The sequence below is a fragment of the Tiliqua scincoides genome, chromosome 1 (genome assembly GCF_035046505.1).
Source record: "Tiliqua scincoides isolate rTilSci1 chromosome 1, rTilSci1.hap2, whole genome shotgun sequence".
In the NCBI taxonomy this organism is placed as follows: Eukaryota; Metazoa; Chordata; class Lepidosauria; order Squamata; family Scincidae; genus Tiliqua; species Tiliqua scincoides.
In genome coordinates this window covers 62,801,604-62,814,903 of record NC_089821.1, presented here as the reverse complement: position 1 = coordinate 62,814,903, position 13,300 = coordinate 62,801,604, and the positions used below count along the sequence as shown (strand labels likewise).

The following is a 13,300-nucleotide window of genomic DNA, read 5'->3' as shown; positions in this document are numbered from 1 at the left end:
GTTATCATTTATTATTATATTGGTATTTTTGCAAATTAAGGTTGCAATCCTATATACACTCAGCTGGAAGTAAGTCCTATTGAACTTGGTAGGACTTCAGGGTAAACATAGGATTGTGCTGTAAGGGAGATTTTATGGATTACGCAGGTCTGCAAAAAAAATTTTGGACAGCTGTTTTGGTTTTGTTGACTAATTCTTACGTTTTTTGGTGCGCTGAATCCAAAAACGATAGCAGTTTTGTCCTGGGACGTCAGGTTTTCGAACAAACGGGTGGTCATCGTTTTAAAAAATCTCTTAACACAAATATTTTATTTACATGAAAAATATTAACTCATTTGCACAGGTGACAACAAAATTAACACCACACAAGTAGATTGCTTGTGAAATCATCTTTTTTTTAAACTCTAAACTTCTTTTTGAGCTTTTCCTCTTGTAGGTGGCTTCTGGAAGATCCCTATACAACATCCAGCAGTAGTCAGCCATCATCGTTACACTCCATTTCCCTTGATACCTTCTTTCCATTTCTTTTATATCTTGATGGAAATGTTCTCCCTGCTTTTCACTCACTGCTCCCAAATTTTCAGGAAAATAGTCAAGGTGTGAGTTGAGAAAATGGACTTTTAAGCTCATGGAGCAACCAAGCTTGTGGAACGCTTTCAACATTGTTTCCACCATTCCCTTGTAATTTGGGTCCTTTTGGTTTCCCAAAAAGTTATTTATGACCACAGTAAAGGCAACCCACGCTTCTTTTTGAGTTGGAGTCATTGAACTGATGAAGTCTTTGTCGGATATGAGTTTTCTAATATCCGGGCCAACAAAAAACCCCTCTTTCAGTTTTGCCTCCGTTAAACCTGGAAACTTGGATCCCAAGTACCTGAAGCATTCGCTGTCTTTGGGAAGTGCCTTAACAAATTGCTTCACTAATCCTAATTTTATATGGAGTGGTGGTAATAAAACCTTCTCAGGGGGTACCAATGTATCTCTGAGAACATTCTTTTCACCAACAACTAGACTTCTTGGTGGCCAATTTTTTTGCTTCCAGTGATTTTGTCGGTCTCTACTGTCCCATAAACATAGAAAACAAGGGTATTTGGTGTACCCAGCCTGTTGTCCCAGCAGCATACACAATACTTTTAAATCCCCACATACCAACCAGTTTTGGTTTTGATAACCCACTTTCTTGAGTACCAACTCCAAGTTCTCATAAGTCTCCTTCAAGTACACCGAATGAGCAACAGGAATGGACGCATAACGGCCACCATTGTGAAGTAAAACTGCTTTTAAGCTTCTTTTGGAAGAGTCAATGAAAAGCCTCCATTCAGAAGAATCATACTGAATGTGGAACTGAGCCATCAACCCCTCTAAATCAGAGCAAAACACCAAATTGCCCTCATGAAAAAAGTAAGACAGAAAGTCTTTTTGTCGATGTCTGTACCATGCAAAAGATGTACCTTCCATCAACAAATTTTTGCTTTTAAGTCTAGAACATGTATTTTCATGTTTTTGGGAGCACTGGCAGTGAAAATAAATTTGTTTTTCCATGTTCAGTTTTTTTCCCCCCAAGTATGATGAATTTGAAATTTAGCGATTTCCAGCTACCTGTTTGACCAAGGCACATTTCGATTGTGAAAAAACCTGACGTCCCAGGAAAAAACGGTGGTCATTTTTGAATTCAGCGCACCAAAAAACATAAGAATCAGGTAAAATTATGAAAACAGCTTTTTGGTTGCAGACCTGTGTTATTAAAGCTTCTAGAAAGATCAGTCTAGATGCTCTTTTTCAAATTCAGGTTTTAAACCTTTTTTAAACCCTCTTTTCAAATGAATGACAACCTTCCCCACCCCCCTTCCAATCTCAAAGGCTTGCCACTCTTTTTGGTGTGCTCCTGTGACTAGCAGCCTGACCCACAGAAAATAGTGCAGGAAGCTTTCTCCATCATTTGTCAGGTGCTAAAAATGACTGATTTCTTTATTTGTGGTATTGGACTATTGTGGTATTAAAGACACAGGAACAGTTCATGCAAAGCTTGGAAACTCAGGCAATTAAGAGTGGGAAAGGGTGAGATAATTTACTTGCATCTGGGAGGCCTGAGTCCTCTTTCTCAAGCAGTGGAAGGCTATCCAATTGGAGGGAGTTTTTTTGTTAGCACTTTGCCTGTGGTGTGCACTCCATTTGGGAATCAGCACCTAGAAAGGGGCTGGAGCAGTCTGGAGATGGAAGAGTTGCTGCTGGCTTGACGATGGGGGCAGGGAACGGGGGGAGGATAAAATCTGCTGATAAAATTTTATTGTTCAAAACTACTTCTGGGCATGATCTGGATGGATGTACATACAGCAGATAGTACATATACATGCTGCAAACATTTTTAACTTATTTACAATATCCCACCCTCATATTTGAATCAAAACAAACATGTCTAAACCAGTGGTTCTCAAAACATTTAGCTCCAAGACCCACTTTTTAGAATGAGAATCTGTCAGGACCAACTGGAAGTGACATCAAGCAGGAAGAATTTTAACATCCTAGGCTGCAATCCCACCCACACTTACCTAGGAGTAAGCCCCATTTACTACCATTGTTAAAAGCATATATAGAGTAGCCTGTTAAAAGTACTAATCTGTAACACTTCCCCAAATGCAGTTACATACCATGGCAGCATCAAGCCTAATATGTTAAAATTAAAATATTGAAATGAATGGGGACCCACCCAAAATTGGCTTGCAACCCACCTAGTGTGTCCTGAACCACAGTTTGAGAAACACTGGTCTAAACAAATCTAAAAATACAACATAACAGCAGCAAAACACAAATCTCAAATGTAATACATTCCAAACCAACAAAAATTTCATTGTAATGATTAAAAGAAAAAAAAAAACCCAACAGCATCACTGGTGCTCTAGCAAAGACAGATTTTTACTTGACCCCCGAGACAGTTCAGGGGAGGGGATGTTGAACCTTCAGTGGAATGAGCATTCCACAGTACTGGCACCATCACCACTGAAAAGGCCCTATTCCCATTACATACCTACTGCATTGCTGATGTCAGGTACCTGTAGCAGCGGCATATACAGGAGAATTGAGAGCTAGGGCAAGGTGCTATGATGCTATTCGGCAATTACAGCACAATCCTTTGCCTATCTGCTTGGGCGCAAGGCCCACTGAATTCAATGGAACTTCTGAGAAGATTGTGAGGTCTTCTGCTACTGAATAGACAAATTTCATAAAGAAGTTGGAAAAGAATTCTGCTTATGAAACCAGCACAAATGCAGAACTCCTAGAATAACACTGAAGATAAGTAAACTCAGTTGCTTGTATAAATAGCAATTAGTGACGTCTGTATGTTGTGTGTGTGTGGGGTGGTGGTGGAAGTAAACCACACACCCAAATTTGTATTTGAAAATGATAGACTTAGAGTTGTATTTGTGTTCTGTGGTTGTGCTGCTTCATTTCTCTCAGCCTCCTCCATTTTTCAGCTTTCAAGTACCTCTTCAGAGCCTCATTATCAGATAGGTCAAGCTGGTGCAGTGACTGGTTTGTTCTGAGAGCTGCGCAGAGATCTTCCCAACATGCCTCGGTTAGTCCACAAAAATCCAACCTAGGATGGAAATCAATGAAAATTGGGTTGCACTGGTCTGATGCTTTACAGCAAAGTGGAAATCCAACACATTTATGGGAATCTGTTGAAAATAATGTTCAGTGACTAGGGGTCTAATCCTATCCAATTTTCCACCACTGGTGCAGCTGTGCCCATGGGGCATGCACTACATCCTGTGGTGGGTAAACAGTCACAGAGCCTCAAGGTATGGGAACATTTGTTCCCTTATCTCGAGGCTGCACTATGGCTACCCGGGTGCTAGAAAGTTGAATAGGATTGAGCCCTAGCTGTGTTAATCAGATAGGCTCTAGTTTATGAACACTTTTACGCCATAAGAAATCTGTTAACATTTCCTTGTAAAATGAGAGGCCTTTGTAAAGTTCCTGTTAAATTTCTATGTTTATTGTTAGAAGTTCACCAATTCATATAGCAGAATTAAATGGAGGTGATTGTGAAATGGAGTGTGGGTCTCTATGATAAAATTTAGTTTGGGGTGGGGTTAGGTCCTGGTCTGAATTTCAGAACAGTGGGCATCCATGTCCTGCATAAACAAAATATACTGTTTAATACTTTTCCTGAAATAGCTACAATGTGCTTCATCAAAGGACTAACACTGCTCCATGAGCTTGGAATCCTGGCAATTACATATATTAAGCAGAGCAATTACCTGAGTGTGCTTATTTTACAACTTGGACAGAGCAGCCCTTTGCATAAAAGTTGCACACCAGCCACTCCCAGTTCTTCATTACGGCCTAGAGCTAGCTCTTTGAGAGACTGGTTTGTACGAAGTACAAAAGCAAGATCCATACAGCCACTGGTGGTGAGATTACAGTTGTACAAGCTGTCAAAGGAATAAGAGGAAATGGTCTGTTACTGGTGCAAAAGTCTTGCCAAAAAGAGGTGTAACAGAAATGTTAGTCCAACAATGCAAATCATTTCTTTGTGATTGCCTTTAGTTCTTGGAGCCAGGCTTTGGTAGCTAACACAGATGCTAAAATAAATTGTTAACATATTATCATCTTGTGACAGGGCTGTACCATTGCAGATGGGATTTAGGAAGCAGAATATTCTCAATTAGCATGGGAATTAGAGAAGTAAATCTGAGTTTTCTATCCAGTGTCATAGTTCCTTTATGAGCAGGTGGTCTTATCTCTGCATCCCCTGAAGAGAATATTCAACCATTTGGTTCATTACTATTGCTGCTACCCCCCCCCCCCACAGCCTGAAGTAGTGTAGTATTCTAACAGGTGCAGTATGTGAGTTCTTGATAGTATGTGATTGTGGTACAAACTTAAGAGGCTGATTTGAACAATACCCTATGGAATCATACTCTCATCCCTCAGTGGGGAGGGCTGGTAGGTTCTATCATCCAAACTAGAGCTATGAAGATGGTATTTCTGGGTATCAGTGGTAGCCTTTTTGAAAGTTGCTTTACACAGCACTGCATAATGGCTAGGAGGGAAATGTGGACACTCAGAAATCTATACTGGGCACATTAATTAAGCAAGTTGTAATTGCAGCTTTTCATTCTTTTAATTCAAGCATAGAGCCATTAAGGCTGTACAGATGTGGAACAGGTGAAATCATAGCTGATCATGAGACTGAGACCCTCTGCCCATACACTTTAGCATTAGGAAAAACAGTCTTGTTTACAGAGGTGTTTCTTATGGACCTCCTTTGGGTACAACAGCATTCAGATTTCTAAATCCTGCGATTTCACATAAGCCAGAAAGAGGAGATTAAGTTCGCCTACTGAATGAAGTTTCAGATACCAAAGATCTGTGTGACCCCCTGCAGTAATCCATCCTGCATACTTCCCTGTCATAAGCATACTGGCCTGGTCACCTGAGGACTTTGGAAATCTCACTCCTTTGCATTGACTGTCAGACACTTTTCAAGACTCCATTCGAGGATGGTGCATGTATAGCCCCAAAGATATGGGAACCAAAAAAGGACAATTGAAGAAGAAATACAGGAAGGCACATCTTATTTTTCATCCAGCTGTACAGCCTGCCTCAGGATTTTCAAAGTGAAGCTGAGCAGGTAGGAATGCTAATAGCTTGTTTTGTTTGTTTACCTGAGATGTTTATGCCTACCATTTTAAGAAGTTAGTGTCAAACCATAAGAGGTGAGGCTGAAGCAGGGCTGCGTATGCTGTACTTAAAATTTGGCACTTCATCAGCATAAATGTCAGTACTAGCTAAACAAACCATTGGTCGCTCACCTGAGAACCTGCAGTTTGCAGTTTGGCTGCATTAGCGCTTGGCAGAGCCTTTCGAGTCCAACCTCTCCTATATCATTGTGGTCCAAATGGAGCTCTCTCAGAATCTGGTTTCTAGGAAGACAAGAGGCTAACCTCTCACATGACTTGGATGTGAGGTTACAGCAACGCAACCTGACAGGGTAAAATGTTCAAGAAATTTTTTTTTTAAATGAGTAAGTTAACTGTTGCTAAAGTAATTGCTACTTCACACCTATCCTAAACTGATTGCCAGTTAATCTCACTGAATCTTGGCCTCTTCCCACATGCACACAGGTTTCCCTGCTTCTATTCCAGGTAGTTGTGACATGTTTGAAAATGGCAACCAGGTGTGATGACCAAGTGGGAAGAGCCCCCACAATGGACCTGCACCCTTGTGCTTGGCAAAGTTCTGACTGCATGGGAAAGACACACACAAGAGGCCCCAACTGTGTAAGGAGGGGGCATCTTACATGGGATAGAAAATGGGGAAGTGAATGCCTTGTGAACTTGTGCATGCATGAAAGGGGCCCTTCCTATTCATAAGCCCTTTATTTGGTCATTTTTCTGCATGAAAAGTCCCTGTTGTCTTCAGCCCAATAATAAAAAGAAGATACTGCAGTTCCTTGAATTCTTGGTTCACCATTTCTCTGAAGCCCTTTCCAAGATGGCTGAGCAAAACTGGATTATAACACTATGGATACGTACTGTTTTGTTTTAATCTCTTTCCTAAGAATTCCAAACAGTGAATTGGCCCTCATATTGTGAGTGGCATCTCTCCCTCCAGCCACACTCAGAAATGTGGTTCAGCAGTATGGACTCTCACAATGGTGTGAATTTGTGACAAAGTGCCAGGCAGTAACACCATTAACATGTCCCAACCAGGACACTTGTCATGCAGTAACAGAAAGCCTTTTGAATTGTATCCCTGTGGTGACGGTCACACATGCCTTGGCCCGCAGCCTCTGATAAATGCATCAATGAATGCTTACCTAAGTATCTGCAGTTTGCAGTTTGGATTGGTAAGTACTCTGCAGAGTTTTGTCATTCCATTCTCTCCTAAGTCACTATGTTGTACGTTGAACTCCTTGAGGTGCTGATTGGAAGTAAGAACAGAGGACAGAACTTCAAAGGAAGCAGTTCTGAGATTACATCTCTTGAACCTGTAGGAGACAAGTTGTTAGGGAGTAGCCAGCCTTTCTTTCCTTCCATAGCCAAATCTTTGTCATCACAAAGCCTTAGACAGAGCACCCCAGCACATGAAAGAACAAGTAAGTGTAATGAACCAGGTATAACTGCCAGTTACATACCAGAGCTCTCTCACATTGCATTGTGGATCCTTCAGTCCTTCAAAGAGAAGAGGCAGATTTTTATCCACTCTTCTGTCAAAATATAAACTAAATGAAACAAGACAGTGAGTTGGACACGACACATAAGTAGACTGTATAGTGTAGTAGCTTTAGATAATATTACATTCTGTGTCAAGAACACTGATCCTTCAAGGAAGCTTTGGGATGTGTCAATGAGGATGGGGGTGATTTATTGCTACTCAGGCTTCTGATCCCTGCAGACAGGCTCACCCCAAGCCTCTCTGATTCCTGGGATGAAACAGGTCTGATACTACACCCCTCTCCAGTCTGTATTTATTTTTGACATGCAAATTGCACCACATTCACTCACTCTTCCCCACCATCTTTGCAGTGGGTGCTTCTGGTAATTTCATCTGCTGCTGCTGCCGCCACCATTCCCTCCTGCCCCAATTGCTACCACTCCTGCCATTAAAAAAGAGCAGCAAGGCGAGGTAAGGGAGGAGTGGAATGACAGCAGTGATTACCATTCTCTCATCTCACCCTGCCACTTTTTTCAAAGGGCAGAAACAAGGGCAGGCGGCTGGGGTAGGAGGCGATGGCAGAGGTGTATCCAGGCCAGTAGTGGAGGTGCACATGAGGTGGCAAAGTTACCATAGAAGGAGGGGGGCTGGGGCTGGGGCTGCCACTTGGGGAATAGTCTACTGGTCTCTGCTCCCAAGTGCCACCTGGTTTCTGAGGCCTATTAGGGCTGAGGGCTGGCCTTGCTTCCAGACTTGCAGCACAGAATTTTTAATCTGCAAAATTATTAAGAAGAACCTGGCTGCACAAGAACCTGTCATCCTAGCTAAGAAAAACCTGAAAAGATTGGACAATCTAAAGGGCTTAGATGAAAACAGGGGATAGAAATTTCTATGCCTCCTATAGCTCCATATCTCTGCACATTGTTTCAAATAACTATTATTCAATGTGACATTAAACATATTGTTTGCTCTTCTGTCTTAAAAAAAAAAAAAGCTGTGGGGGAGGGGTCAAAAGGGGGAGTGTGTACCCTGTTCCCTTCTGCCACCTCCCATGGCAGAAGGTCTATATCAAGTGGACTGTAAGAGGCAAGAATGTTAATATACAGGTCCATGGTTATACTCACAAATCAAAATACTTGTCTACGGAAAATGTTCAGACCAGCATCACATACCTGGATAAGTAGAGCAAATACCCAAGGTGAAGTGACTGCTCTTTACGACAGTGCCTCAGACAGAATGAAATAACCAGGGAATTGAATGTGTTCACAAGGCAGTTGTCATATAACTTAATTTCTTGAATGCGATTCATGGCTCTTCCCACAAATTCTTCTTCTTTAATCTCATACAAGCAACAGAATATCTCCAGCTGCTTTTGAAAGTTCTTGGAAGTAATCTCCGCCTCAACCCACTCCAGAAGCACTTGTTTGATTTCCAACCGAATTTGACAACCCAAAATTTTCTCGATGCTTTTCCGTGTTTCTTCATGGAAGAGACCAAATAGGAAGCGCACCGTCAACATTAGATACTCATTCTCGCCTCCTCCAAAATCTTTCAGCAGCTTTCTCACATCTTCGTGATGATACTCTGATCTGTGAGCCACCTCTGATCTTTCCTCCAGCACATAGGACAGAGCTCCAAAGAACTCTTGGAAAGTTAAGTGGATGAAGCTGTATGCAGATTGGCAATAAATATCTTGCTGAAAAAGACTCTTGCAAAGGAAGAGCGGCTGGATGTCAGCCTCATTCAAATCATGCCTTCGGAGGTCCTCTTCCTCAAAGAGGATTCTTCTTGACAAAACACCTTCTCTGGCTAAGAGACACAATTTGCGGAAATTGATCTGATTACAACTTTCTGGCACTGTGCTGTGATCTCTGAGTAAACTAGCTAAATAGAACATGTACACTGAGGTGGTTGTTTGTGAAGTCCGTGCGAGATCTTCACCTCTCTCCAGCTGTTGCTTCATCACAGTGCAGATGATCCAACACACAATGGGAACAAAGCACATGGTGAAGAGCATTTCATTTGCTTTCACAAACGTAAAAGCTTGCATTGCTTGCCTCTTGTTCCCAAAGAATTTGTGGAAATATTCTTCCCTGTCCTTTTCAGAAAATCCCAGGATCTCTACATAACGGGGATACTTCAAACACTCCTGGAGTTTCTCCATAGCGGTTGGCCTTGTAGTGATGATTAAATAGGCTTTGGGAAGAATACATTTTCTAACCAAACTCCTAAGGAGGATTTCTACAGGTTTTTTCTGACTTAGATCAATGTAGAGGTGTTCTTTTGATTCTATGGAAAATTTCAGTTCATCCAGACCATCAATTATGAGCAGAAGCCTTTCAGGGTTGGCAAAAATCTCTTTAACAGGAGCATTTTTATCAGGACAGTTACAAAATATTAAATCAGTTAAATTCTGTGGCTTGGTAACCAAATTAATTTTTCTGCAGTTTATGTAGAAAGCATAATCAAACTTGCCAGGGTAGAATTTGCCAATTGCCCAGTCTAACATAATCTTCCTTGCTGTCATTGTTTTCCCAATCCCAGCAGGTCCTTGGAGCACTACTGTTCTTGGGTTTTCTCGGTTATCATCTGCATCAAACAATGTCGCAATCCTGTCTGGGCTGGCTTGCTTGGCCATTATGTTGGCATGTTTCCTTCCCGTGGACATAATTTCGTGCTCTCTCTCTTCCAATAAACGATGTTTCTGAATAATCAGAAGTTGGGTGTATCTTCTGCTTAGGTTTACCCACTCACCAAGGCGTGCATTCTTGTCCTGTATTACTTGGTACTCTTCCCACACATATTCTCTGTACTTCATCTTGTAATCTAAATAATGAGAAAAAGAAGAGATTGGAGGAAAAAAAAATACAGGAAATAATGCAAGAGAAATTTCCCATGAATCAGATAACAGAAATGCTCTTTTGATCTTGGTTTGGTTTCACAGAAAAAAAAAATGCTGCTGATGTCACTGGTTGCATCATCTCATGACAAGGATCTATGCAGGAATAGACAACTGACCCCATCTGGCCCCCAAGCATTGCCACCAATCCAAAAATCATCTTCCCTTCCTACTTGCTGGGCATATAGACAACTTCCTCTGAGCTTTTCATCTGCATCTGACTAAGGGTGCAACGCCCAGGAAGGTCACAAACATGCCATAAAGCATGTTTGCACCTCTTCAAGAGTTGGCTGGGCCAGCTCAGGGACCTGCACTGGCCTGAATCCAGCCTCTGCGCCAACTCTGATGGGGAGGGTTGCGTTGGCCTATTTCAGGGATTCCACTGAGGGTCCCTACAGTGTCTCTTAGACCAAGACCTCCTGCACTTTTGGGAATAAGGCAAGGAAGAAGAAGCCAGCTGAACTCACATACTTAGATGCCTTTGAAACAGATGCTGTAAAGTCCATGGGATGGAGTGGAGTTCCCGACTCTCTTGGCAAAAAAGTAAAGGAGTAGTGCTCATAGACTGCTTCTCCAGCATAGCCATGAAGCAGAACAATAGGGAGTTATCCCAGAAACCATGTGCCCAGTATATAGATTCCAACTACAGCCCCTATGAAGGATATGGAATTAAGGGCTTAAGTTGAAAATGAAGCTGAAGTCAGGAGACAGTAGGCTAGACTCCAGCCTCAACAAGCTAGACTCCAACCTCAGAGTCAAGAGGATCAAGCCCTGGATTTCCTGAGGCCTTGCTCAGACTCTGAATAAGTTACATACCAGGCACATATGGGACCTATATGCCCTGGGGCTATGGGGCTATATGCCCTGGACACTGAGTCTAGTGGCAAATGTGGCATGCATGCAAGCTCCAAGGTGAGAGACCCTGGCACCCAGAGCTCAGATCACTTTGGTTGGACTGGATGGCTCTTTCCTGTGATCCAGAGTGTGGTACTTCTTGTGTATCTGGCCCTTGCTAACTGGGCAAAGTAGCACTTTTTAAAGTGGTGTCCTCTTATATTTACCAGGGGGAGAACAGCTGTCCTATTTCATCCCAGCATGACATATTTTCCAGTACCTGTTGCTAGTGTCTCTTTTGCATCTTTTAAGACTGCAAGTGCTTTGGGGGCAAGGAGCCATCTATTGATTTGTTTTGCAATGTAAACTGCTTTGTGAGCTACTTTTTGTTGAAAAGTGGTTTATAAATATTCTCAGTATTAATATTACTATTAATAATAATAAACGCAAATGCAAATAGGAATCTCAGTGGTTTACAACAGAATGCTGCCCAACTGATGCAAGAAAACAACTTCCCACTTCCAAGTACTTATACATAGCACAGGCTAACCACAGCATGACTGCAAATTCAGCAGCTTCCTGTAAATATTTCTATGTAAACAAGATTTGTTCCAAAATTGAATCCTGCGCTCTGAATTAATCCTTTAAAAAAAATAAAAGGAAAGATATTCTGTATACTTTATATACCTTTAGGTGATATTTCCAATGTGTTCTGATTAGATTCAAAATCTGAAAGGAAAGTTGAAGTAATATTTAGAATTCCAATCAGTCAGAAAAAAATACATACTGCACAAAAGTTATCTGATAGTTCAAAGATAAAACTGCATCATCTTCTATTAGAAGATAGCTGCTGAAGGAATACAGTCATTGGTAGTGGAGAGTCCAAGGGCATACAACACTGAAGCTTGTCCTACAGTTACTGCTTTAAGGTCAATTAGCAGAGGAAGTGGTTTGACAAGATAGTCCTGCTGAATGACTCCTCAGAAGAGGACGTACATCACAAGTCAACCATATTTGTATTCCGATACAAAGAGAGTAGGATGCTTTCAGATCATGGGATCAGTTCAGAAGAATCTACAGTGCTGAGTTTGTGCTGAAGTCCCATTGCTTTTCCATGGGATTTTCCATGGGATCCCCATAAATTTCTCTGCCCCTCTATCTTTTACACATATGGGAGAATTAGCTATTAATGATATTTGCATCCTGCCCTTCTCCTGAAGATCTCAGAGAAATGTTTTTGCCTCATAACAGTGCTCTGAGGTATGCTGAGCTGAGAGACAAGCGCTATCCAAAGATAACCAGTAAACTTTTTGGCTGGTTTGAACCAGTGTTCCCACATTCAAATCCAGTAGTTTAGCCATTGTGTCACACCAGTTTCTGTGTGGTGCAGATAATTCCCACTCTAAGCCTTTAAAGTGTGCACTTTGGTCACCTGGAGGTGGCAAAAATCTAGGAAGATTTTTTTTTCCTGATTGTATGTGCTCATTCCACATGAACCCTGAACTGCTTAAATGTCCTTTATGGAATGGGCTTGGACTTTGTTCATTGCTGTTATTTGTTCATTTACACATTCTGTTTCCCTCTGCCCAACCACCACCACCACCCCTCCCCAGTTGAACCACATGAAGAAAAGAAGTCACACAATGTCCTGGGTTCCAGTTCTTACCTTTCTCTCTCTCCTGTCTGAGTTTAGCAGCCGACTGTCTTTGATTAATCTCTGTGAGTACTTGTATGGTTATGTCTACTGCATCATGCCCACCATAGTACTTGATCAAGAAATTCTTAGTGTCCACCCTGTCAGCATTCTCCAAGCGACTTCTGGGAATGAAACCTTTTCTTTTAAAGTCAGAATATGAGAGTTTGTCTTTAAACCTTTTGAAGTCTTCCTGAGACAGGTCATCAAGTGCAAGTAAGAGCAGGTCACTGATTCGGCTGCTTTTGTTTCCCATTGATGTATCAAGGAACTAAGCTAAAATTAAAAATATAAACAATTAAAAGAACACCTTACATTTAAAATAAATACAATAGGATTTATTAGATGTTTACACAAATGATATGAGTGACATTAGTCTCCAACATGCTTGACCAGCACTCTCTTTCACTCATTTTCAGAAATTCTTCAGTTTAGTCATCAGATTTCACATGCTTTCAACAACTTAATTCTTCCTCACCTGTTCTCCAGGAGTTCACAAAGACTACAGACAGTGGCTCCAAAGTCACACCCACAAGCCTCTTTGGTACTCTCTAGGGCAGCCATTTTCAACCACTGTGCCGTGGCACACTGGTGTGCCACGGATTGTCTGCAGGTGTGCTGCTGGAGTCTGGGGAGGATCATTTGTTAGTAAGGCCACTGGGGGCAATGCATACCCCTGCTGTCAGTGCAGTTTGCCTTGTCAATTGTTG

The 13,300-nt window shown here is 41.7% G+C and overlaps 1 protein-coding gene across 1 annotated transcript; it reads right to left on the bottom strand.

Annotated features, from left to right (window-relative positions):
* Positions 1-6,096: 6,096 nt before the first annotated feature.
* LOC136644143 (NACHT, LRR and PYD domains-containing protein 12-like) lies at positions 6,097-12,846 on the bottom strand. The gene is made up of 5 exons (XM_066619721.1): positions 12,564-12,846; positions 11,585-11,626; positions 8,337-9,990; positions 7,145-7,231; positions 6,097-6,250 (listed from the first exon to the last, which is right to left on the bottom strand). The coding sequence occupies exons 1-5, from the start codon at positions 12,844-12,846 to the stop codon at positions 6,097-6,099; spliced, it is 2,220 nt and encodes a 739-aa protein (XP_066475818.1).
* Positions 12,847-13,300: the final 454 nt, after the last annotated feature.